Raw genomic sequence first — 27,990 nt, 5'->3', positions numbered from 1 at the left:
GAGACTTAGAAGGCTTCTGTTTATAAGAAGTACTTTGATGAATGAGAGTGACAAAAGTGCAGTGGTTTTAGTGTGGATTCAGTTTTAGCAATAGTTGTAAGCTGATATACGTGTATATTACCTAGAGCCATTTTGTGCGTGAGCCATCTTCTGCCTTAATGAAATTAAGTCAGCGATGTTTTATTTCGTGCCAAAGTTTGTGTAAAAAAACTTTAGTGCAAATCACTTTACTGTCAATATTTTTTTGGTCACGGCACTTTTCTCCCAACATTTTTAAGAACTTTGAGTACACATTTTATATCAGTCTTAGAAGTTCTAACATTTACAGCACATCAAGCATTATTGTTAACAACATATTTCTAAATCTAACACATAGTCTAAAAACTTGATTATTGTTAAGTACAGCAGTCGTGTATCGATACTTTTCTGATTGCTACATTAGCGAAAAAATTCAAAGTCAAACTCTTATATCATTGTGATAATAACGAATCCACTACCATATATTTTAAAAGTTTAAATTAAATCCTTTAACATAAAACACAGAGGATAAAAAGCGGAACAAATACTTTAACAACGCCACAGTACATAAGCTTTAGCATGCCCAAATAGGCAGTACATCGATATTTATAATAATATTGTGTAAAAAAAAAACACAGTGTTATAAATAAAAAATTAAGCAATACGGATGACTCAATACTGACATGATTTGCTCGTTAATATAAATCTCCTAAATTAAAGACAATATTTACTATTTTTCAATAACTAAAACACACTTGTATAGTTTCTTCTTCAATTTAGCGTTTTGACAATGTCTATCTAAATACTGACCTTTCGCACTGCCTTAAAGTCCAGCTAGCAATTATCCAAAGTGAGACCATAAACACAAGTAAAACAGTCCCAGGACATATAGTCATAAGTGTTTTTAATACAAATCTGCAAAATAAAGTGAATTTATATTGAATTTTTAATTTTTTAATCAGAAATTGTTACATACAATTGAAGGCTAAGATAGACAGACATATTTATTTTTAATTAAATTTATTATTAAATATTATATATCCATCATTTTAAGGGCCTTTGATTGTTTTAAATTATTTATTAATATATAAAAACCAGTTTATCCAGAAGAATTCAAGGTTTTACTTGCCTGGTATTAAAATTTATTCTATTCAAAGCCCCTATGCTTCTGGAAGAGGCATCAGTGAATAATTTACTGTGAAGAAGCATGACTCTACATATCAAATACAGGCGAAAGAACATCGGTAGAGACAGCGTTACATCATATGGAACCTGTAATTAGATTTGTAATTTATTATGAAAACAATATTTTTGTTATAAATTGGTTTTAACATTTTCAATTAAGGGAGGTTAGTTCAGAATTGTAAAATGGTTATTAGTTTAGAATCTCAACATCCAAAATCCACCGCACACCTTTTGTTCACAAGCAAGTATTAGGTTGATATTGCATGAAAATAATATATATATATGTACATTATCATAAAGCACAACGCACTATATATATATACATAATGTACCATCCGTATGGAGAGCCTAAGTCGGGTACATACTGTATTTTAGCAACTTAATAAACTAACGCTTTTGTAGAAACTCCAATGAAAATTATTAATTCACTTTTATCATATAATTTTTCACAAATCTTTCTATTTAAAAGCAACTTGAATGAAAAGACTAAAATTAGCTAAGATATAGCTTTACTGTAATTTAACAACAAGGAAAAATCGAAATACTGAATTTGTCCTTTTTTTCGTTTGAGTATCCGTTTTAGGCTTACTTCCATAGATTTAAAAATAAATTTTAATAGTATACTTCCTTCTTATCATAAGAAAATTAGTGTAAATTGTTTATTGAACTAACAATTGTAAACTATACTTTGAATATAAAGACACAAAAACTTAGTTAAGCAAAATCTACTATTTATTCTAAACACACCTTTGCTTATTTATTTATTTTTACTTAGGTCAATATTATTATGCCCTTAATCCACTAATATTCTAAATTAATAATGGTAAGTCAAATCACAATACAATAATCATACATGCTATTAAAATAGAAACCGTTCATTTATACAGACCTGAATTTGTTTATATATTGTTTCCTATGGAACAAATTTTGAGATAAATATGCTTTTAAACATAAATACTTTATATTGCAGTATATTTTTATTATTGGGTAAATGTATATTATTAACATATGTCTATGATTATACTTCTATAAGGACTTACAACTTCAACACCTATAACACCGCCCTTGTTCGCTAATTTAGTTGTCCAAGTGAACGTATATTGCCCCGGAATTGGGTGGACGGCGCATATGGCCAGCTCAAGAGCTATCTGGGCTATCCGCTGCCACGTCATCGCAATACGCCAGTCATCAGCGCAGTTGTCTATCATAAATAACTGGAATTCATAATATTTTTTTTAATCACTATATTAACTTAATGAGAACCGATCTCTTGTATTGTAATAAGATTTAGTTTCATAAAGAAATCATCACATGTACCTTTGTTAAAAAGGTACAGAACAAATTAAGAAAATCAGGAATTAGTTTGCCTAATATAAATTGAGAGTCTTTGGTTATTTTATCAAAAGAAAGAGAAATATAGTATCTACTTAATATTTATTGTAACTAAAACCGTAAGGCCCATCAGGCTGTATACAGTTTCGTTTCGTCAAATTTTCTTGCTTTGCATAGAATAAATTCGAAGTAAAAATAATTATTGCATTATATTATTTTTAACACGTTTATTTTATAAAAAAAATCAAAGAATAATATTTTATCGTACTAATATCGAACATACACGAGCACATAGGAATGTTTGTTACTCTTTCACTAAAAACTACTACGGGGATTTTATTAAATCTTTACAAGTTATGTAGTTTAGTTGCTATAATAAGATATATGCTATATGCTAGAATTCAGTTTAGTTACGGCAGGATCAAAGCAAAATAGTTGTGCTCTGTATGAATTCACTTCATTAAAGCCATACATGTTGATGCTGGTTGGTTAAAATATATATAGCCTTAATAATTTTTATACATTTCTGTTTAAGCTTACTGCTGAAGTCCAAGCAGACAAAGTCACAAGCCAAGAACAGAACGACTAGTAAACACATACTGGTATTTAGAACGGTAGCTTTTAAATCCGCTTTGATAAACATAACTGAGTTAACATATTGTACAACAATATGGACGACTTGTGCTCACAATAAGAAAAATGGTTCTGCACAGGTAACATAAAACTGATCTTCGCTGATTAAATATTGCATTTCTTACAATATTACTTAAATAGCTTTTATCATAATATTGCTTTATACACTAAATATTTACATTGTAAATGCAAAAAAAAAACCTATTGTAAAAAACGTACCTGTACTTCTAAAGCGTGATAAGCCACGATTAGGCCGAGTAAGATCACAGTCGACATTGATATCAGCGTCTTTAACGCTTGCGAATATATTGATGCCTGAAAAAATACATAGAATAAAACCAAAAATAATTTTCTAAAAATGTTGATGCAAAATTTATTCAATGTTTTGTTAAGAATAAACAATTTTAAGAATAAACAATTAACCGTACCTTTGTGTAGACCCCAGCACTAGAAAGTTCGTTTTCTATAACCATTATTATAATACCAAACATTCCCATTACTAATGCGTAATCGCTTATCCTTTTTCTTTTTTCAAATAAAGCCTTTCTTCTACCTAATCTGTAATATGAGGAACAACAAAATAAATACTTTTAAACAATATAAAACTAAAACAAATTTAAATTTGCGCTGCGTTTAAAACGTCTTTGAATATTTCAACGAAATAAGCCTTTTTGGACACCGGAGCTTTGGAGAAAATTGAATTTTCAAATTTAATGAAATACTTATATCTACCCATAATGATATATAAAGTTACACTGGTTAGTAAAAAAGTGGTTTTCATATATATTATGCAAATTATTATATTAAATTTAACCAAACGTTTCGCTTGCTTTACAGCATTCGTGACCACGAACATACGGAATGAAAATGTCTATCAGTTAGTCTCTTGTTTTTGTCATATGATGTCGTGATCATGGTTGCAGTAAAGTAATTAAAACCTCAGATAAAATGTAAAACAATAAATTGCGTGGTATATTCCAACAGTAGTTTCATTTTAATCGAAGCAATTTAGCCTCATAAATTTTCTGGCTCAATCAACTCTATAAGACTTTCAACGAGGAGCTATTGTCACTGGAATAGTCATATTGATAGTATGCTGTAAGCGTTAATCGCTGCCCATTTAATTAATATTTTTGGATTCAGATTACCAAACTTTGCAACAGAGTAATTAATGTCTAGGGACGTAATTCGTGATTAACTGTCCGTATTTTATGAGGGCACGGCACTTACATTAAAAAGAACCAAGATTTCCATAAACGAGCTGTCCCTTCGATTTATAACTTTGGAAGTACCTAGTAAGTTTTCGTATAATTTGAAACGAGTTTTCTGTATAAATTTTCCTTAAGGTTCTTTAGGTTTATAAAGTAAGAAGGCGTCATATATTAAATAAAGTCTAGAAAAATAAAAATATACAGAGAATTTATTTGAAGTTTATATGAATTGCAGGTATAAAGACGTCAAGAGATCTCGAGAAAGTGAGAGCGATCAAGTATTTTTGCAATTATTTGTCGCATTGTATCCTTTATTTATTTAGAAACACGTAACTTGTTTCAAAAGTTTTTATGCTTAGATAAACAGATTGAAGAAGTAATTGCCGACTGGGATAATAGTAAGAAAACTACGTGTCCTCTTTGAAATAAATTTTACCTTCTCATAAGAGTAACTAACATTTTACAGATAAGTTTTACTTATATTGTATTTTTACAATAAATAAATTATAAAAACTAGACACATTCAAACTGAATGAAAGGAAGCTTTTCATAAATAATTACAATGAGTTTACTCGTATAATGTCATTTCAAAATCTAATTTCTCATTCACTACATAAGTTACAGATTTACGTTTCATTTAATCCATGTTGATTCCAAAAATCCCATAAGAAAGTCTCGACTTTTCAAGAAACCAGTGACAATCCAATATTTTTCTTTCTATTCCTAGACTCTTTTAAATCGCTTAGCCATTGGTTTTAACATAAAAGCGAAAAAAATAATAGAATTTTAATAACTAAAAGAAATCACTTGAAACAAAGTAAATAATTAAAAATCCTACGTTCATAAATTCTGAAGACAAACAAAATCGATTCAGACTCGATGCAAGCTATTTCCGTTTTCCAAGGCCAACAGAATGATTTTTATTGAGTTTTTATAGGTGTGATAACTGACCCTTCGGGATTATTAAATGTATTTTTCATGTATATAATTTTCTCATGCTTTTCTTGATAAAAACTTACTATATAAAAACATATGTATATGTATACATAATGTAAATTATACACAGTATTTTTTATGTATACTAGGTTAATTACTTTCGTAGATAAACAATCTTGACCCTGTTCAAGCTATTAGATTCTAATTAGTGTGATAAGCAATCTGAAACCTTTGCACAATGCATTATGTTAGGTCCGGAAGTTGCCCTATTATGAAAGCTATTGTTTTCTATTTTGTAAAGAATGCAAAACGGTATGTAGGTTTACTATATGTTCTATCGTTCGCAATATAAAGGTGTAGAGAGAAATTAATTATTCAAACACTTTAATAACGTATTCAAACCCATACTAGCAATTTAATCCACCTTATCTCATTTACTTTCAGGATATCTCCAGACTTCCATTTTGTATTTACATAGAAAATCACTTAAAATTATTGTAATACCAGATTTTTAGCACTTTATTTTATAAAGTAAATTTAATTGATTTTTTTTTTAACTTTAACCATCCATATACATACTCATATATACATTTATTATAGCAATGTTATCCCAAAGTGGTCAGCTTTTTTACAGGTACTGGTATTTACTGGTAATTTTTAACACATGTCAATTTATTATATATCTTGAATCGGTATGTACTAAAAACAAAATATAAATTTACTGTTCTTTTCAATAATGTAAACTTAGAAATGTAATATATATTAATTTTTAGAGGGTTTTAGAAATATAGTTGTAGAATCATTTTTATTATTTATGTATTTTGACGACAGGATTGGATCTTATAACTTTAAGGATAAGAATTGGTAATGCGTTTGGCATATAGTCGCTATATGTTAGCAGTGAAGTTGGCAGTTAGCTGTAAAAGTAATTTTAAGAATAGAACATTGTAAGATGGTTGTGTGCTATTATTTTGGAATTATGATTCCAGTATTTGGGTAAAGAATAAGTGTTAGTGTGATGAAGGGGTGTGAGCCAAAGGTAGAAATAAATATACTTAGGAGTAACTATTGATAGAGACAGAATAAGAATAGCATTGATGTAAGAAGGCTCTGTGTCGAGACGGAGAATAAAATAAATTGTTATTCTTCGATCTGTGATTCTTTCAATAAAGATATAAACAACATCTTATATCCTTACCTACACCAAACCTACGCCATCACCCTCATCACCTTAACCTACACCACCTTACCCAGAAACTACATTAGAAATACAAATATGTAGGAGTGGGAACTTGAATCGCAACTTAGTTTCAAATATCCTGTTTTATTGTATTTTTGATTAGCAAAAAAAGAAAAGGTATATATTTAGACTATCCACCAATTGTTAAGGCGGTATACATAAGAAATGTCTCTAATTGTCTTCTTTCATTCTTTCACATTAATCGATATAGTTCCTTTCACTTCCTTTTCTCTCATTCACTTTTGCAATCACTCCATAATTTTGCGAATTTTTTCAGTACCTCATGGCCATAATTTCAGGTCACGTAGTATTTAGAGATGATATTTACTTAAAAATGTCTTTTAATCTTTTTCTGATGTTTTTGACTTCTTATAATATTTGAATAAAGTAAATTTACCTATATCCTATATTAGGCTTGTGTTTAGCGGCCCCCCCGCCCTTGTAGGTCCCACCGCCTAGAGCCCTCTCTTCGCCGTAACGCGGGTATTCGCTGTGTACGCCAACTAACGCAACGCCCGCTTCCTCGGCGGCCGCGTCTCTCCCACTGGAGTACGCCTTCATAGCGCCGGGGATCGAAAGCGTCGACACTGGCTTCCGCAGCTGAAATAATAAAGTAATTTACAGGTTTGCTGGTAATAATAGTAACTAAACGTTCCAATCATTTATCTGGAATTGCTGAAAATTTGTACGGTGAATACAAAATTGTATTCTGCAGTTCTTAATATTTTAATAACAATAATAATAATAACACACATATTTTAGTTACAAATATTATATTACTGGTTTTTGTTTCTCATGACATAAAATACTTGTTTAATCGTTAATACGTTAAACCTATTTCATGTACAATATGATTAATTTCTTAGCTCACAATAAAAAATACAATTATGTATTAGTAAAAAATAAAAATAATAATATGCCATTTATTTTATAATAGTAAGCGTTTGAGCTGTCAATTATATTTTAAATATTTTTATATACATAAATATATTTATTTATGAAGCCGCTGGTGAGGCCTTATACAATATATTTTATCAAGAGCTTCTTAGAGCCAAATCTTGAATTGTAACGTAATATAGAATGGAATTGTTACATCACGTCGGCAATTTAGCCAAAGTTGGGTGTTTCCCACTGTAATAGTCTCATTCATTCAAAGTATCAGATTAGAATTTTATTGTTAACTTTAAAATACGGTCTTTATTTAAAAAAAAAACACATATTTTGTAACATTTTATCTCCTATATTATTAAAACCATTTTTTTTTCAGACGTTAATTTATTGATTTAGATACATGATATCGGCATAAGAATAGCATAGCATAGCATAAAAATATCGGCATTAAATCAAAACTCATTTTTATTTAAAATTCTCTGAATTATAAGTCAATGGTAGTAGACAAAATAAAAAACTACAAATTCAATTATTCCAAAGTAGACTAATATAGAAATAACAATTAATATTCAATTTTAATTTACATTTAGCTTTCTATATTTTTAATTTGTACTTTAGAGTTGACTTTACTTGTATGCTATATTTACTTGAAAAACATATAGGTGTATTAGAGAAAGAACATTTTTTCTAAAATGTCAGGTTATAATTTATTTTCTGTCTATATAAACAGATTTTTCTTTCTGCGGAAATTCTCATTAGGAATAATTAATACTAAATTTAAATATACTGCTAAAATTTATTTTTAGTTAGACCAGAGAGTAGAAACATTCATTACCTTAGATAGTGACAGACTTATCTCAGTCCTTGGAGACGTCAAAATTGTTGGTATGACGAAATACAAACGCTGAAAAATTGTTTCGATCATTTGCTATGTTCATCAAAATGGACAAACTGTAACACTTTATCCGTATACGAAAAAGTTCTACAACCAAAACTTATAGACTCGCCGTACGTCTGATTTGTAACAGATAAAAATGGTATGGAGGAATCATTTGACGCGTACACTCTCCAAAGTATACTCTGTTAATTGTAGTCCAATAAGATAATATAAACTACGTGCTACTGAAGGCTTAAACTCAAAACTACTTGGTACCCTAAATTGCCATCGGGTCTTCTTATCCTGTTGCCAATGGACACGATAAAGCTAACTTGAAACGATACAAGGCTGATGGCGCAACTTACATCGAGTGGCTAGTCCACTAATTGAAACCCTACCGTCCGCGGGAAGTGAACGGAGTAACCGTCTTTTGATCCAACAATACTAGGCATATCGTAATAAAATTTCAAAGCAACTGTTCAGACCTATTCTACGTACAGCTTTATCAGCTATCATAATGGAACCCGACGGATCTGAAACCACGCCTTTGTCTGATTTATGGTTACTATACCGCAGGACTCTCACCGAGAAATAAAATAATAAAAAAGTATGAATAGATGATTTATTTCACCATAATAATATTTACATTATGATGATACAGTGAAACGAGCTGCAAATGCAAATTTTATAGCCATAAATGCCTTAAAAATATAATCAAATTTGTACCCTATTGTATTTATATAAGTTTCAAAATCTATAATTTACGGATTTTGTACTAAATGTCAGGACACGTAAGTGACTATTATATTAATATTTTATAAGACCAGCAAGCGCGCTACCATTACAGTGTAACAGAATAATTATAAATGTCACAAGAAATATTTGATTACTATTCCGTATGACATCTTAATTGATTTTTAGTTACTAAAATAAAAATCTACACCGTAACTTTACTTTTATTTCAATTTATTTAATGCCAAGTAAAAAAAAACACATATTATGAATGATGTACATATAACCTATGTATCTCGTTAGGCTACCAGATATACAAATATAAATTATGATCGAAGAATAAATTAAGGGTTTCTCCTTATTTTTATGTATACTTACAGTACACTTATTTTGTAAGAGGTATTTAAAGCAACTTATATAATGGACCCAATGTTCTCTAAAGTCTAAATGACAGCTTTACTGTCATCACTATTATTATATTAAAAAAAAATCTTTTTAAATATTTATATACCTAAATTTGTTAAAACCTATACCATATACTTATGATACATATTTTATGGTTCTTGATATATTGGTTTAGCTAATGACCTATCGAGTGTTTCTATAGTTACAAATAAGTAAGTTGGTTGTGTAAGCAGAAGAGTTACGTTAAAGTGCTTGGTAAGCTTATTAATAGAATAACCATCGATCCCCGTCCGATGTGAAGTAACATTGATCAAAATACGAAGCGTGCCAGATGATGGATTACAGTTTTCTTTATACAACTTCATAATGTAAAAACAATATCTGTCTTTAATATTTCAAGATTTCAAATATTCTTAATAGGCATATATTGTTGTTTTGTTCTTCGGTCTATTGTAATATTTTTTGAATAAAGATTACTTTATTTAAAAAATATTCAAAGGAATGTAAACTTGTCAAAAACGTCAGCAATTTCGTTCTTTATATAAAAGTGAGATCTTATTACTTAAATATATATATATATATGTTTCAAAACAAATGATATATGTTGAAATAGATATTGGTTTTCCTTAACGACATTCATTATCATAGAAATGAAATACAGAAACAAAGCTAACCTTGACAAAGAAGCGTCCATGTCGTGACAAGTGAGCATAACCTAAATACGGTAGTGTCATGTTTTTAATATTTTAGGGATAAAACGAGCACTTGTGAACAAATTTACTTTCACGCTAGTTAGAGGTGTAAGCAGTTATTTAATATTTAAAAATGAATATGTTAACGTTCTCTATGCACTTAATAAGAAAAGTTACAAATGGTTATGGCGACAATAAAAAAAAATATACGTTCACATACATAATAAATCAAATGTAACTTTAAAATCGACAAGATTTTTATTAATTATATCAAATCGAGTTAAAAGTCTCATCATGTTTAGCTAATTTCACAATACATTCATCAAAAAAAATCAAATGGTTCATAAAAAGCAATGGTTTGAAAAATGCTTGTCGGTTAGCTGAACCGAGCAATGAGCTACCGGAAATTTTGATTAATGTCTCAAAACTTCAGCTTATTTAAAAACCTTGGAATTAAGAGCTCAGATTAAATTGGTTATTTCCAGGTGTATGATTCTTAATGTTAACATAGGGCACTTGAAAATATTAAATAGACCTACGCAGTATTATTTATTACTACACACTATTATAACCACCGCTGTCTAGCAAAATATTACAAAAAATAAATAAATGAAACTTACTTGCTTAGAGACTTAGGCTTCTATTGAAACTATGGAAAAGGTTTCAAAATTTATTCTACCACCTTCCTCCAATGTGCAAGTTATATATATACATTTATTTTAAACTTTATACTTGTATATTTACTTGTAGTCACTTTTCGTCACAGACCGGGTTTGAACACTATGGTTGTTTGGTTGTTTGGTGTGGAACATATTGTATATATTTTATATTTTTATATAAAACATATTTTTGATGAGGGTCCAAAAAAAGATATAAATTTCAAAATAGACCCGACATAATAAAAAATACGGTGGAATGCGATCAAATATGCAAAAACATGCGTGACCCCGTAGACACCCATGTGATTTTAGGGTGAGGAATTTGCTTTGTTATTCTTTTTGATTTAATTTATCATAAAACTGCTCATATGAAAAATATTAAAGCATCATTAAAATTTACTTCAAAAGGTTCACATTTAAAACATAACATGAAAATAGTTCAATAACTTCGTTTTCAGCAAAAAACTCGAGACCCTATATTCTTTTCATGAAAATATAAATTTAATAAGAAGATAAAATATAATATTGTTTAACGGATAATATAAAATTTGTTAGTAATGCACAGAATAACCTAGACGTTGTTTTCTTAATCACCCGTGAACTAAATAAACGATGCTTGGAACCGGCTAATGTCATCACATAACGGTCCTTTTAGATGACTGAACCAATTCGCGAACCAAGCCGAATTTTGTTGTACCTTATTTATTGGATGTCGTGTAAATGACAGCTTAAGCCACACGCCCGTTATAATTCAAATATTAAACTGAATTTCCTTCCTTAATATTACTTTGTTTTACTTTAGAGACGTTAGCACGTGACAAGATGTTTAAAGAGTATTGTAAAATGTGAAAGACTGATGTAAAATATGTTAATATTTCTTTGATAAATTATTATTTTATGTAATAATAACGGAAACAAATAAAACGAAATGTAATCAATCCATTAAAGTTTTAGTAGACTGGTTACCTTTAGAGCGATATTTGTAATGTTTTATATATTGTAATAGTTTCTTCCTAACAAGTACAATTTTACCAATTTTCAAATTGAAGTATCATTTATGATAACTAACTTATGAAATGCCACTTTATTAGTATTGTGGTTTAAGATTAGAACTTCTTTTCTTTAAAAGGGATATTCAAAAGTTATTTAGGTTTTCAAATTTCTCTAAATCATCTTAACAAGGCACAAACAACTTATACTTTAAAATGGTTACTTAAAAAAAATAAGTTACTGAAATGTTTAATAAAATAAATAAGTAATAAAAATAAGCTTATTATATTTGATAGACTACACACTGGCCATATCAAACAAACAAGAAAAACATAATTACAAAGAAAATATAATAATTATTTGAAAGCTAAAATAATAAAAGAAACGCTTTATGAAGTTATTATTAAATGCTGTCCTTTGAGTTTTCACTTAAGATGCAGTAGATAACAACAGAGTTAATAAAGCCTGGCATCCATACAGAAAAGTTTCAAGACAAAGTAGGTTGCAGGAGTAATGCTAGCGGAATATTAAGTATTCCCACAATGATTCTAATTTGTTCTCTTGATACATTGTTTTTACAGATCTGTTCAGTAAGATTTAATATAAAGAGGCATATATCTCCTAGAATCCAATCAGTAGTAATTCTTTAATTAATAATAAAAATATTATATGTTCGTATTTCGTGGTTTCAAAAAATACGAATATGTTGAATTTTTTTTTTATAAATTTATTTGTTACGGATAATATTAAATTAACTTTTCTTCCGTATCGAGTAATAATTATTTTTATTATCATTGTAACGTTATTGGCAAACTATTTAGAGGAGCGGAAGGTGGGAATGGGTTCAAGAGAATCATTTCCCTACCCTTCCTTTTGAGTCCGAATCTAAAGTGACAAAGAAAATTAAAATCAATTATGTCTGCACTGTAGAAAGCACACATAAAAATACTTATTTACTATATATATAAAATATAATAAGTAATATTTATTTATATTTCAAAAAAAAAAAAACACTACGCTTCTTAAACATAAATTACATTATTTTCTTTCATATTAAGCTCTGGTACAAAAGAGGCATATCTAAACAAAAAGGTGTCGCTTTACAGGGATATTAGTGCAAAATGTTTCTGTTGCGAATATTTTTATTATTTTAATTGCTTAACACGCCGATTTTACATACGTTTTAAACTACCATTTTTGTTAAGTGACAGCTGTAGAAAAATAGAAAGTAAATTTGATCCTCATTTAAAATTTGTAGTAGGATAAATAATTAAAATACAAAAGGTTTTTCATAATCGTTAAGTAAAGAATCACAAATAATTAAAGAATTCAATTTTCACGACAAATAAAAAAGTTTTATTTTTTAAATATTTGATTGTATATTATGATAATATATTTCCAGCTTCTGAAGTTCTTACAACAAATTTTATTTCCGTGACTCTTAAAATTCAGCAAATTTTTCTTAGGCTGACTTTTACTTATTTTGTGTTCAAATGATACCGTATACTTAGATCCCTTAATAATTATTTTTTGTAATACATTATAGCCACTATAAATTTCCCTTAATATTATATTTAGTTCAGTTTTAAAAAAAGGTTCAGAGTGCTCAAGTGGAACATATATAGGTACTGTACATAATCTCTTTGTAGGGTTTAAATAAAATTTTCATTATAATTTTTACAATTAACGTAAGGTACATTTACAAAATATAAGATCAGTATCATTGGGTCAAATAAAAGATTATTAATAATTCTTCTAAGAAGTCTTTGGGAGCGTTAAGTGACGGTTCAGCATGATCCAAGTCAACGGTTACTAAGTTTTAGTCTTTGTAATAATCACATTGAGACTTCAGTTTTTGGGGAGTATTCGATATTTTTGTATTTATTTCAACAATAAGATTAAATTTACCGGGATATTTATTTCACTCATACAGCTTACAATAACTAAATGATGTGTTACAAATTCATTAATAATCCATAAATCAATAAACTCCATTATATGTATAACATTAATAATTAAATGTACAGGACTTTGATTTTCAACTAAGTTAGTAAAAGGGTAAGCTAAACAAATGTTTCACATTAAATGAAATAGCACAAAAAGGTATCAAATTCTGGTTCACCTAACAATGAATCGCAGTAAAAATTGTGTTTATCTCTCTCGTTTATCTTCAGACAGCAAATAGCGTAGAAAGGTGCTTTCATCTCAAACGAGCCCCGGGATACAAAAGAGTGCACGTGGTTTATGATTTTCTACTATTGCAGATATTATTGAACCAGAATTGATATTTGCACAGGTTAATCTTGTCAAACGCTTTTTAATCTTGCACAAATGTTATTATTGATAGAAAAAATATTGTGTTTTTAAATTTTCACCATTGTACGAATATTTCAAAATATAAATAAAACCAGAGACATGTTTCGTTCGTTCTATTAACGGAAAGTGGACACCTGAATTAGTATCTGCCCATGTATGAATTGTATAATTCACTGGGCAAAATCTATTGGCCCGGAAAAGTTTACGATTGAAATATATTTGATTACCAATAATAGACAATTAAAATTTTACAATCAAGATTAGTTAACTATTTAGTAATGATATTTGACAAAAGTGTACATAGTTGTGTTTATTGTAATAAGACATTAAATAACGTGTAAAAAAACTTTATTCTATTATTTAGTTTACATGTAATTCAGTATGTATTTTCACAAAATAGTGCTATAAAAATATTTTGCAAGGAACAAGAGCTACCCAAATTTCTGAAACAAAACATTTTATCAAGGTAGTCACGATGTATATAGGCCCATTTGTCCTCCTTTTTGAACACTGTTCTCTTCTGAAAGGTTTTCAGATTAGTTTTTGTAAAAAAACCCTTTATTTACGAAGGATTTGAGACTGTTCTCAAAAATAAGTTGGCCAAATCGACCTTGTTATTAATAAAAAATTTATACATGTTTTCAAGAAATTCTCTGAAACATTTAAACTAAAAGAACGAATAAATATTGTAGTATGTGAACATATGTATGTTTAAGCAATAGTTTGATATTGTTATTTTATTTTTATTATTTACTCATTAAAGAAAATGAAAAAAAATATTGCCCTTCTTTATAACGACCTCACTTGAATTAATTGCCTTATTCTTCACAGTAGTATCGTTACTTATGATCGTTATATAACATTATTAAGAACTTTGCAATAATATAAAAAAGAAACATTCTTATTTTATAAAAACAGGAATCAGACAATCACGGGCTTTTAAATATAAAAGATCTTTATCCATGTTAAAAATCTTGTTTTTAAAATCTCTGAAGGATAAAAGTATATTTTATGCTTCTCAAACATACGACCACTTTTTTGTACTTCCGCCGCTGTTATTGATTACTTGAAAAACAAAAGAAACATATGTACATGAAAGCATTATTTCTTTTTCACAAAATGACATCCTTAAGAGAACGTTAAGTTATACTAACCGTTTTAATTATTTATTTCGTAATTGTAATTTAATAAATTACTTTTTATTGAGTTTGTTCAATTGTCCATAATAAGGGTGGTATATCATTTAAACTAAAATATATTTTTAGTAGAAGACGAACAGTGCCAAAACATATGGTATTTTTTCTTTAAATAAGAAGTCACATCCGTAAAATAAAGTTTTATTTCTGGACAGCTAACGTAAACTTAGAAGTTACTATTTATAATACCCTATTATTTATAATACCCAGTTAGAATATATTAAAAATCATATAATTAAAAAAAAAAAAATTTAGTCAATTAATAATATGTTTTGACTGACATATCAATTTTGGTGTTCCTTATAGTGAAAGGGGATAGAATTAAAATCACTACACATACTAGGAAATAATGTGCTATCTATTACATATAACCACGACGATTCGTTGTTTATTTCCTCTTTAAGGTAATTATTACTTGAATGCTTATATGAGTTATCATAGACTTATTGGATTAAATATCAAGTTTCGTAGTAATATTCTTTACTGCCCCAACATAAACGTTTCTTGGTTGACCTTAACCGTAGTTTCAGAACATTTCAAACGTGAAGCACGTATTGAGGTCAGTACTGAGCAGGCTGTTCATACACTCAGCGATAGTAATCAATATATTAACTCTAATAGTTTTCCTTATTATTGTACGAAAAGTGACAGAGAAAGAAAATACTAAATCAGAAACTAAGGTCATTTTCTATCACAAAAAATAGGGCTTAGGAAAACAAACCATGTTATATTCTGTTAATTAACAACAACATATGCCTACCTAACTCTAAACGTAACAAATAAATAGAACAGAGTTGTAAATTGTATTCACTCCAAATATATTTTCTATGTAGCTACTAATTATTGAGGCTAATTTTATGATAATCTCAATTTCAGCTTCAAACATTTTAGCATCTTCTCCTATCCTTTCAATTTATTTTAATAACAATGATAATGTCTGAAACCAAAGATATAATTTTTATATCGTCATCAATAAGCAATCAAGCGATTATGAGGGTAGTATCAATTCTTAAATTAAATTTATTATATGCAATCCGCTGTATTCAGTTTCTTTTAACGATTATAACATTTTTATGAACGTATTTCAATTCTGGTGTAACATAACAGTAAAATAATTTAAAGGCATTATGAATTCTAAAGTAAGGTAATTAATATTGCGGATGATACACAAAACTAAGGGTATTTATAATTCAACTGGGTCATAAAGTATCTCGGACGTTTTGGGTTCCCCGGAGAGAAATCGTTAGACCTCAGGATACGATCGGTTAGAAAATTTACTAAATTTAAGAACACTTGGTATAAATCATTTGGAAACATACAGCATATTAATCAATGCATTAAATTTTCTATATAAACTAGATGGAAAGGAAATTTGTTATTCATTTTTATCCGTTTATGTCACAAAAGAATAATTAATAAAAATTAGGGGATTTATAACAATAAAGAATCATATTTTGACATCCTTTGAACTAGTGCATGACTAATATTAGAAATGTAGAAGTTTGTTGTGTGCTGTTATAAACACAGTCACGCATAATCAAGCGAAACAGTTTGAACGAAACTTTAGAGTCAAATTATCTTTACTCTAAAAATACCATCACATATTTCTTACAATGATATATTCAAATATTAAGTTCTTGGAAGTAATCGTAAATTGTTTTGTTTATATTAAATTCCAGTTTAACTTACAAATTACTTATCTTAAAACTTCAACAGTTATTTTTCTATTAATTTTCCTATTATGAATAAGGAAATGCTGCGGGATCGTATCTCCATTAAGATTTTTGTGATGGAAAGATGAAGTAGAGCTAAAGTTAACGAATAGTATTAAAAAACGTATGTTACGTACGAGATAAAGTTTTAACTAGCCATCTTCACAATATTCTTAAAATTTTTTATAATCGTACAAAAACTTTTCATTTTAATACTGGAATTACCTATTTTAATGTATACAATCTGATTTCCTTCTGCTTCAACAACTTTTTGTCTGCATAATTCTCCTACTTTCAGAAGCCTACTTTAATATTAAATGTCGTTTTATTGTTTAATTATAAACGCAGATTGTCTTTCCTAAGACTAGTGTAAAGTTTGAAAATCACTTTGCCTCTGTTTGTTTGCTTTAAGATTTTTCCTATATTTGTAACTCAATAATAACAGTATCTTCAAGATCATTTAAAAACAAATTTTCTTAGCTATACTAAGGTAATGTTCAAAGTAACTGTAGCAATAATTTAAAAATTAAATTAATACATTAAATTAAATTGTAGATAACATTAGAAATACAAAAATTTGCGGCAACACATAAATATTGTACTAAAACAACATCGCTTCGTTTAGAGCCTCAAGAGCCCGTGTCATGTACAAAAATCGATCCTTCTCAATAAATTCTTTACTCGAGAAAATTTCATAACTGACCATTTTGTGTTTCGTACGAAAGTTTGTTAAAATATTTAACATTTTTATCTTAAGGACGAAATAAGTACCACTTTGTTAACATGTTTAATTTGCTTCTTTAAAGGAAAGTTTTACCGTCAACAAATAAAGCATTCAGGTTTTTCTTAATTTTGTACTTGAAAATATGTACATAAAATGTTTTGTACTTTTTTAATACGCATGACTGAAAAAATAATGTATGCACTTATAATAATGGTCAACTATTGATTTTTTATTTCTGTATCAGTTGAGCTAGATTTCATTAATAAATAATGTGAAGACTTTTCAACACCAACAGTGCTTTGGTATACAAAGTAAGATTCCCTTTGTTATAATTATTTCAGTATTATAAGAGTAATAAATAACTGTATAAATATTTTTATTATTTACCATTAAAAATAGCGAATATTAATTATAAAGCAGTATTTAGAATTTTTATAGAAAACAATTATTACACTATATCTTTGCAAAAGATAGATTATGTTTTGTGAATGGGATTATAATAAAATAATCTGTAAAAGTTGGAATCTGAAAGACTTGTCCTTAACTTAAACACAATTCCAAGAATAACGTGATCGTAAGAATCGTGAATGTTTAGCAAAACAAATGCATTAATTTGCTACAATATCTAGTAATAATGTTTAACACATAGTCGTTTAACATGTACTAATAAATTACAAAACTTCCATCGTTAAACCACGTAGTGAAAAACACCAATGTCAAGATAACAAAAACAAAGCCGTAATTTCAAAGACGAACCATATTGGTTGCTTTTTCCTTCTATTACACAAAGTGAGACAACAAAAACAATCTTTGGCAAAAATAGCATTGATGCGAAAAGTCAAAATTTCGAAGTATGTTCAGCAAAGCGACTAATATTGTACGATTTCATGATCTTATAAATGATATAATTAATACACTCTTTCTCACTACTTTCAGAATATAAAATAAAGTTTATTAAATAACAAAGCAAACAGTATAATCCTATTTTATTTGGCATAACGGGGCATATTATTTTAGTGCCATGGAATGTATTTTCTGGCGATAACGTTATATGTTTTTCTAATGACAGTTGAAATCTGAAATTGTTCCAAACATATCAAGTCACCCAGTCTTTGATCATATATATTCATTTTTTGGGGCTTTATTTCTAGGTTATTTCTTTATTTTAAAGTATACATTATCACATATATTTCATAAAATTATGTACATCATTTATCGTTTTTCTACAAAATCAATTAATTATTTTATGTTATTGTTGAAATAAATACTAATTGCTTTCCGGTTAACGAGTTATAAGTTTCTTATGTTAACAATATAAAACAATTAAAAAGTAAAAAAACGAAAAAAACAAAACTTACTTCAGTATTTTATAATTTTTAGGCATCTACAATGGAGTTATGGTTTTTAATACAGAAACAAATGTGATGCTTTAAGCCATCAAGCACCAGTCTTCGCCTGCGACTTTGTTTCCTTATATGCTCGTATTTTAAGCGATCAGGTTTTTTAGGATTTCTCACAGATTTTTTACTGTCTATGAATACTGGGAATAGTTTCAAAATATTGTTAGTACCGTTAAATAAAACTATGTTTTTAAATCAGTGATTGGACTTTAGTTTCAAAATTTTGCTAAGTTCATAACTAAATGCATGAAGCTTGAAATAAAAGTTTAAACACATTCAAATAAAATTTTCCTAGAAAATGTAAAACTAGCAAATGATACACTATGTAAATTTAATTCTTTTTCTTTAAATCCCTTTATCCTTTTATATTTTTTATTAGTTTTTTTTTTTATTTTAACAAATAGCATATGAAAATGTTTAACTAAGTGATAACCCGAAGTTCATAAACAATAAAATAGATAACGTCATGTGTCAATAGATCAATGCTATATACGGAACCCTCGATCCACGAGTTTGACAAGTGTGTTCTAATAAAAAAAAAATCGATCTATATAGGTTCTCTTTTATTTTTTATAATAAAACTAAAGACTAGCTTTTTTGTTAAATTGTATACAAAAATTATTTCAACATGACCATTATTATTGTTCTTAATTCGATACTAGTTATGGACGCATATTATCATAGTTTCCTTAGTCAAAATTTTTGTTTTTTCTGATGTCCCTGTTTCAAATCTCTACATATGAGTAATCCGTATAGCATTGTTTAATAATGAACATCATTAAAACGTTCTTTGTTAAGGTGAACGAAACAAATCCATAGTAAACACATAGTACACAGCTGTTTATAGTCGTAACTTCAAACCAAACGTTCTGCAATAAAGCCTATAAACGTTAAAAACTCATTTAGAGAAGCCCTTACTTTTTACTGGACATTACATTTTATACGATTTTTCAGTATATGTTTTTAAATTACAAATTCAGAGAGTTTTGTATCTGCCTGTTATTAAATTCTAATTATTTAACGAGACTTAAATAATATAATTAGAATAAACATTTAAAATTTATTAATTTGATTAAGAAAATCTTATTCAGAAGATATGCCACACTTGGCATATGATATACAAATTAAATATTTGAACAGCAAAATTTAGTTTTATATTTGTAAACATTCCGATACAACTGGACCCTTAGTTTAATAATGAGTAAAGTGTCAATGTATTTGTACATTATGACTTATAAAATATTGCAACCTTAACGAGAGCCATCAAATACGAAACATGGTAATGGTTTTTGCAAATGACAGTCTGAAATACATGAGGCCAGGTCTGTTGATTATTATGGGGACTAAGTTATATTGCTTAATTTAAAAAAAATGTTTTGAATTCTAAATTGAACAGCATATGATTATGGTAAAATAAAATGATATTAAGGGTTATTGGACCTAGTGTTAATATAGAAAATGGAAGTCACAGTATTATAATAACTAGGTAGGATAAGATAAAAGATAGTTGACGAGTAAAACTGTGCGATCTACAAAGTAAGTCCAAGGCAATAGTTGTGTGTACATCGTATACCTATGAATTTGTAAACAAAATTTTTTGTTTTACTGGGAAATTTAAAAGATCTTAATTATAAAATTATAATATTTAAAACTTCTACATATATAAACAAACATCCAAGCACCAAATTTACAATATATATTTAATGAACTTTAAACTAAAAATTGTAATATTTTCTAAACGTTAACATATTTTGTGAGCATCTATTAAACTCAGTTGACGAAAGTACTTGTTTCAACGAAGGAAGTAACGACTTCCCACTACAAAGTTAATGAGCGCTCTTTGACTACTTGTTACTAAAAATTAAAACGTTTTTTTAAGGAACATATTTAAACGTTCATATAAGGTTAAGGCCTCATCTAAGCCTAATAATGATTAGCCACATTTGTTTCATTTTCACCTAAAATAATCTTATTACATAACATAATATAACATGTAACATTTTTTTTCGCTGAACATCGTATGTTATAGATACTGTAAAACGATCATTAATATTTATGTACAAAAGGGTTTTTTAATAACAATAGACAGAAGTTCAAAGACAAAGACCAACAAACAGAAAAAACAAACATTACTGTTTTGAGCTCTATTATTAACTACTAATAATATTTTACCGAATAGGTATGCCATGTGCAGTACTGACAGTTTGACAATTTTATCACATGGATTGATAATATGACATTAAAGAACATACTCTTAGTAAAAATTCTTTTTTATTTTGTATACTCGTATGTTTCTTGTAATAGATTTGTATTGTGAAATTGTATTACGTAATCGGGTATCCATTAAAGTCTGTTGATTGATCCTCTTAATCCCTTGTCTTAGTCAGTGGTTGGGTTAAAACCTCCCAATAAAACATTTATCTCGAAATTTCTAATTTTATAAAAAAACCTTCAAGAACATTAATTTTGTATTTTGCAAGTTATCAATTTTTTTTTCTGAGTAATTTATATAAATGATACCAAGGCATGATTCTTGCCGTGCGAATATTTTAATGGAAGACAAATTACTTAAATAGATTCGCAGATCTTGGATCTGCATATTTTAATAACATTTATAATAGAAGTTTCATTTATTTTGTACAGAGATAATTATTAGGTACAAACGGAATTTGACACTGATTAACTTATTCCTTTGCAAAACAATCAATCACAAGAATAAAACTTTTCAATGTTAACTTTTTAATTTTAAATGTTAAAGACCCAAAAAGATCAATATCGTCTCTTTATAAATATATAGCTATCATATCGAGATTTTTATTATTATAAGAATATAAGGGTATGACTATTTGTTTCAGAATTGATGAATATAATTTTGTTATCTTCATATATATACTAGTAAATATAAAAGTATCTGAGTATCAGTTTATTGAAAAACTTTAAAATATAACGATTACAATTCCTACAAGTCCCAAAGTTAGGTTAAAAGCCATAATAATACATTCATTGTACTAAATACTAAATAACCGCAATTAACCTCAATAGTATTTTAAATGAAAACTCAAAAAATGTTGAAACGTTAAAAATGTACATAGAGTGGCATTCCATTAATAATGAAATATTATATGTATATATGTGTTTAATTATGGAGATATTTAAGTCGTCCGTCATACAGTGTCGTTATTATAAATATTAATAACAACCTTTTATGCGGCAAAATTTTCCTAAATTTTGGTAACCTTACTAAAAAAATTTACTTAGTTACAGTATGAAACGTCTCAATTTCTTTTGTTGTTTCCTTTGTCCTTGGTTTCTGCGTATTCTCTTGTCCCGGGAGATTTTAAGCGTCATTGGATTTAGAGAGTAAGGATTCCAAGAATGAATTTTAAGATAGTAAAGTTTTTAAAAAGAGGTATACTATTTGCAAAAGCGTTAGAACAACTTCTCATTAAAAACACTTTTTCAAAAATACATTATTATAAACAGATATAACAGAATTGTCATATAACATAATCACAACTCCTTATATGAACGTCTATCCTGATTTATTTCATACGTTAATTATAAGTGATTTGTCTAATGTAGGGTATTTTAATGTGTAATAAATATAAGTCGGATTAAGAACACTGGTCCAAACAAATATTTATTTAATTAAAGAGGAACGCCTGCCCCACAGTTTATGATGAAATCTCTCGGGATTCTCCAGCGTAAAACTAATGACTACGGGACCATCGCGTGAAAGACAACATTCAAGAATACACAAAATGAATTAATTATAATGTTTTAATCTAAAAAAACTGTACATTTTCATTTTATATTTAAATAATTCAGTCTAACTTCAGTTTGTGTGATAATTGGTTTAAAATGACAAACAATAATTTTACTATTATAAATAGTTAATACCTAATGTTCGTTTATAATTTCTTACGCAATATTTATATGTCACACAATTGTATAGTATTGTTTTATATTTAAATAAATTTATGGACAAAGAAGGGTTTGAAAAATGTCTTGTAATTAATGGTATTTTTTATAAATATTATCAAATATTATAAAAAGATAGGGAAAAAGACTTTTGGTTAGGATTATCTGATTTATTTTGATTCTGATAACCTCCTAAGAAGCAATGGCAATTTTTCATAAGGAAATGCTGGAGCTGACTCAAGGTTTTTATGATGTCTGTAAAAACGCTAAAAAGGGACTATCTTATCTCTTTTAACAAAAGGTGGAACGACTTACCTATTACTTAAATCACCCAAAAACCTTCAACAATTTTTCAACTTAGATGCGCGTGTTTCCATTTCAGTTTAAATCTTTTACATATTTTATATTTTTACATATTGACCGTTATATAAAAAAAAATTGCAAGATTTAAGACATACCTGAAACGACGAGAGTTCAGCAACAAAACAGACTATCATCGACAGTGTTGTTTCACTACATCAGCTGGTCGTGTAAATCAGTCGGCGATACCGTCGACAGAGCATAGTCTGTTGAAGACGTTGAGTCAGATAGTGCATGAATCCTAAGTCCATTCACGACTTCATGATTAATCAGCTACATAAAATATCTTTGTCACTTCACTAGAACACTGTGTGATATTTGTGGATACATAGTTTCATATTTCAGCAAATTGTTTCTTTACTGTTTTGTTACTTCTATATCTGTATTTTAAATAGTTTGAATCTTAAAGTATAATTTATGTAATTGTTTATTTATTATGTCATGACAAAATGAAGATGTGAAAATTTCTCACCTATTTTTTTTTATTATTATTTATTAACTGCAAAAGTAAATAATTCTAGATTTATGAGTGATTGTAGTTATTACTTATCTAGATTTTTTAAATACGTAGTATTATTTCTTGGCTGATAAAATCACATTGTCTAATGAATGCAAATTTTCAGTTTAGTTTTAACATTTTTATAAGATTTCAAATTAATAGACAGAAAACTTGTTGTATTTTTAGATTAAATCGACTTCAAAGTTTAACAAGGTCTTGAATAAATTAACGTGTTATTTAAAGATCAAAGCCACTCATAAACGAAAGCACAGAGTTCACTCAGATTAGCTTCAAGTTTTAGAACTTCAAACTTAAGTTTAATATAGCACCATATTTGTAATTAAATGGAGCGTTAAACGAAATTGAACATTGTATATTTAAGAAACCTTAGAAGAAAGCCTTCTCCCCACCCACTTGAGAAATCGAGGACGAATTTTATCCAGCTTTGTTTCATAAGTACAGAAACTTATTGATTTTATTTCCTTTCCAAGTAGAATGCAATATCCGTTATATGGAAAGCAATTTACTAGAGCCTCACGATACTGCGGCTATCCATAGCATCTGCGGTCAACCGAATAGCAACCAAGCTTGAGCTAATTAAATTGACATATCCAAGATGGTACTAATCTCAAGCAATAACTTTGCATTATTTTACAAGAACGTGATATCTTTTATAACCATTTTACCAGTTCCGACTCCTTATTTGTTAATGTTTTTACTAAAAATTGAACTGAATTAGAAAATGAATTGAGCACCATCTTTTAACGAGTTTTGACACATAAACATGAACAATTCTACATATATATTTATTGACATTTTTAATATAAAGATACGGTTCTATATTATTAGAGCAAAGGTGTTAAAGATGTTTTGTGATTTTTATAACATATCCTTGAATTGACCTACGGGTTGATAGGGATAATAAGATGTTTAGGTATCATACAATAATACTAATATTATGACATGAGAGTATTATTGTAAATTATGAGCTACTTAACCTTTTCCTAATGAAAAACCAAGCAAACCGAATAAACGTTGGAATTTAATGTTAACTTGTGCATTTTCGCACAATAGGTTTTTCTCACACCTAAATATAATCGCGATGGTTTATTGAAGCTATTGAAAGCAAGCAGACTAGCCGGCGTCGGTCCCGGTCGATGTACGAATATAAATTTTGAGAACAATCTTCTTCCTTTAGATTTAAAGCAAAGAATACCAAGGTAATTTAGATTCTATTTCGTGGTACATATACATAGTTTTTAACACTTTAAATAGTTTATATCACTATATATATTATAATATATGTACGTCATAAAAAAATATATCAATTTACAATTGTCTTATTTAAAATATAGTTATTTAAAAGAAATTCTATAATATATTGCTAAAATTCTTCTAATATACTAATTAAATAAGTCCTTCAATTACATTTTATTCTTTTTGATCCGGCAAATTTGCACAATGTATAATATTATAGTTATGTAGTAATTAGTATAGATTTCACCACTCTCACACCACTTTTTTATTCTTTTATAATAACAGATTTTTTTAAGTTCTCTTTTATGTCCCAAAGAGCAAACGACAGACGGTCTACCTGATGGTAAGTGGTTACCGTCACCCATGGGCATCTGAAACATAAGAGGTGTTGCAGATGCGTACCCGATCTTGTTTGTGGAGAAGCCACCTGAACACTTTTTAAGTTAATTCAATAAATGTAAGTAGTATTTCAATTTTGGGATCGGAATAAATATCAATATTATTTATTTTATTATTGCGTGTTATTAGAGATGTGACATTACACCAGTATAATTAGTGGTGTGACTGTTCGACAAATTAAGATACCTAACATTCGAATCACAAAAATAGCCGAGTATAGGTCAACGGTAAATACTTTAATGGTTACGTAAAGTAAAAGCTTCAGAAATTGCTTGCTTTCCCAAGTTAATTAACAATATTTAAGTAGGTATTTGGCCACTGTTATATTACTGACCAGAGCAACGATTGTGCGAGTAACATATTTTTATTTTTTTACATTTTTTATCAGTAAATACTTACTGAAAAAAATACTAATTTTTTTTGACAATTATAAAGTTCTATTCACGAAAATAGAAAACGATTTCTTTTGGCGATTATTCAATTTCCGACACATTTTAGAATACAGTCTCCGAGTGATATTGAATTGTCATTGAATTGAAAACTGTCATTTCGAGGCTCCCGTAGTATTTTCAATTAAATTGAGAAAAGGGTAATATTGCAAAATTTATACAATACATATTTACATACACTTGAGCTCATACAAAAAATTATATTATCTTAGAAGAATTTTTATTAAAGCATAAATTTATATTTTTCTTACAAAGCAGTATTAATTTTTACGAGTAAATAGCGAACGCGATGGAGCAATTAAATACACATTGCAGTATTGTCTTTGTGGAACATTTTAAACAAATTTTCGTCTTGATATTAGATGAGTATAGCAGTCTATAGCCATTCTCTAGACATGATTTTAAAAACAACATTTAAACATACTATAATGAGAAAAATACAGGATTAAATAATGATAAGAATGTTATTATTTTGATCTTATATAACCAGTCAATTATATCTGTAACCATTTTTTATTTATGTCCTCATTCATAAATTACATTCTGTACTTATTTCTTTCTCTTGCAGACCATAGATACGAAATGACTAAAACAACCACTGGCTGGAAACATTTTACTGTAGAAACTATATTAATTGTTAGGTACGTGGTGTTTATATAAATTAACTAAAAGGCAATCATATTTCATTTTTAACTATCCTGTTCTGTTGATATGATTTTAATTTTATTTTATACTAATATAAAATGAGCTTTAATATTTTTTCTTCATTCCCAAAACTGTATATTACGTAAAATTGCATCATCCCTGAAATTATACTTTTTAAACGATAAGGAACAAATTAAGTAAATATAATCATTATACCCGATTTTGTAAACGATACAAATACGTTTTTCATCCAGCAACAATGGTTTATATCACAGCAGTTAGAAATTCACTATGACATAAGATTAATGCTAACGAAAATATTAAAAAACACAATACTACACTTTTTCAAAGGTTGCAATGAGGACTAGTAATTGAGTCACGTTGAGTGAGGATCATATTTATATTATACTATTCGTAAATTTACACGACACGTTACTATTTATATTGAGCCCAGAGATCATAAAACATTTCTTCTGCGATGGTCCATATTTTTAATTTTTTACAGTTTGTATTACGATGTGTGGAACAACGTTATGATGTACAACAGAATGACATTTCGAATGATTTTACTCAGATTCTGAGTACAAAGCGGGGTTCTAAGCGCAACACTACCCCCTTGCGCGGTGAGGTTTCAACTGAATCACCCTTAATTCGATGCCTCCGCCCAACATAGAGCGCTTGCTCGACTGCCCGCCAAATTTACATTGAGACTTATCCGTCTCACTTTAGAGTCCTGTTTCGATCATTCTTCCGATTTAGTTGAAGATTCGTACTTCGGTGTCTATAAGCGGCCAATACGCATGTCCACGACATTGTATAATATATATAACATTATATAGTCAGCATAGTTTCCTTGTACATTTAGATTTCACGGAGTTCAAGGACTCGATTGTATCTGTTAAAGTTTCGATACAATACTTTATATCCACAGTTAAATGAATTAATTGCCTGAACTTTTTATTTTAATACTTTTTTTTTGACAACAAACTTATATTTACTTAAACGTATACAAGCTAAAATGATTTCATAATATTTTTTTTACCGTATTTTTAGATGAATATAAATAAATTTGGATCGAAGTTTGACTGAACTGCTTATTCAGATGTTAGTTTTCTTATTGACGAACTCATTTTGTGCCAATGAACTTTCACAGTTCAACTGATATATTAATTAGGTTATAAAACTCTTTATGTAGACTGATTAGTAAAAGTCTCATTTAAATCAGTTAAATAATATTTAAGAATAAAAAATTAAAATATATAGATAATATCAAAAATTTATATTTCTTCTATATAATAAAAGAATTCAAGA

General features: G+C 28.2%; 1 protein-coding gene across 10 annotated transcripts in view; it reads right to left on the bottom strand.

Annotated features, from left to right (window-relative positions):
• Positions 1-27,990, bottom strand: part of LOC116767871 (small conductance calcium-activated potassium channel protein) — a 101,045-nt gene that overhangs the window by 7,457 nt on the left and 65,598 nt on the right. For 5 of the 10 annotated variants that reach the window (XM_061523468.1, XM_061523469.1, XM_061523470.1 and 2 more), the window contains 7 exons: positions 6,953-7,155; positions 3,597-3,726; positions 3,388-3,483; positions 2,244-2,417; positions 2,093-2,116; positions 1,148-1,290; positions 829-933 (listed from right to left, as the gene is read on the bottom strand). In XM_061523468.1, coding sequence (XP_061379452.1) covers positions 829-933; positions 1,148-1,290; positions 2,093-2,116; positions 2,244-2,417; positions 3,388-3,483; positions 3,597-3,726; positions 6,953-7,155 — 875 coding nt within the window. The remainder of the gene's footprint in view (positions 1-828; positions 934-1,147; positions 1,291-2,092; positions 2,117-2,243; positions 2,418-3,387; positions 3,484-3,596; positions 3,727-6,952; positions 7,156-27,990) is intronic. The other 5 variants (XM_061523472.1, XM_061523474.1, XM_061523471.1 and 2 more) reach the window with 1 other exon arrangement.

This window comes from Danaus plexippus, chromosome 19, assembly GCF_018135715.1.
Source record: "Danaus plexippus chromosome 19, MEX_DaPlex, whole genome shotgun sequence".
NCBI classification, from domain to species: Eukaryota; Metazoa; Arthropoda; class Insecta; order Lepidoptera; family Nymphalidae; genus Danaus; species Danaus plexippus.
The sequence above is the reverse complement of the archived record's forward strand: the minus strand, read 5'-3'. Positions and strand labels throughout refer to the sequence as shown.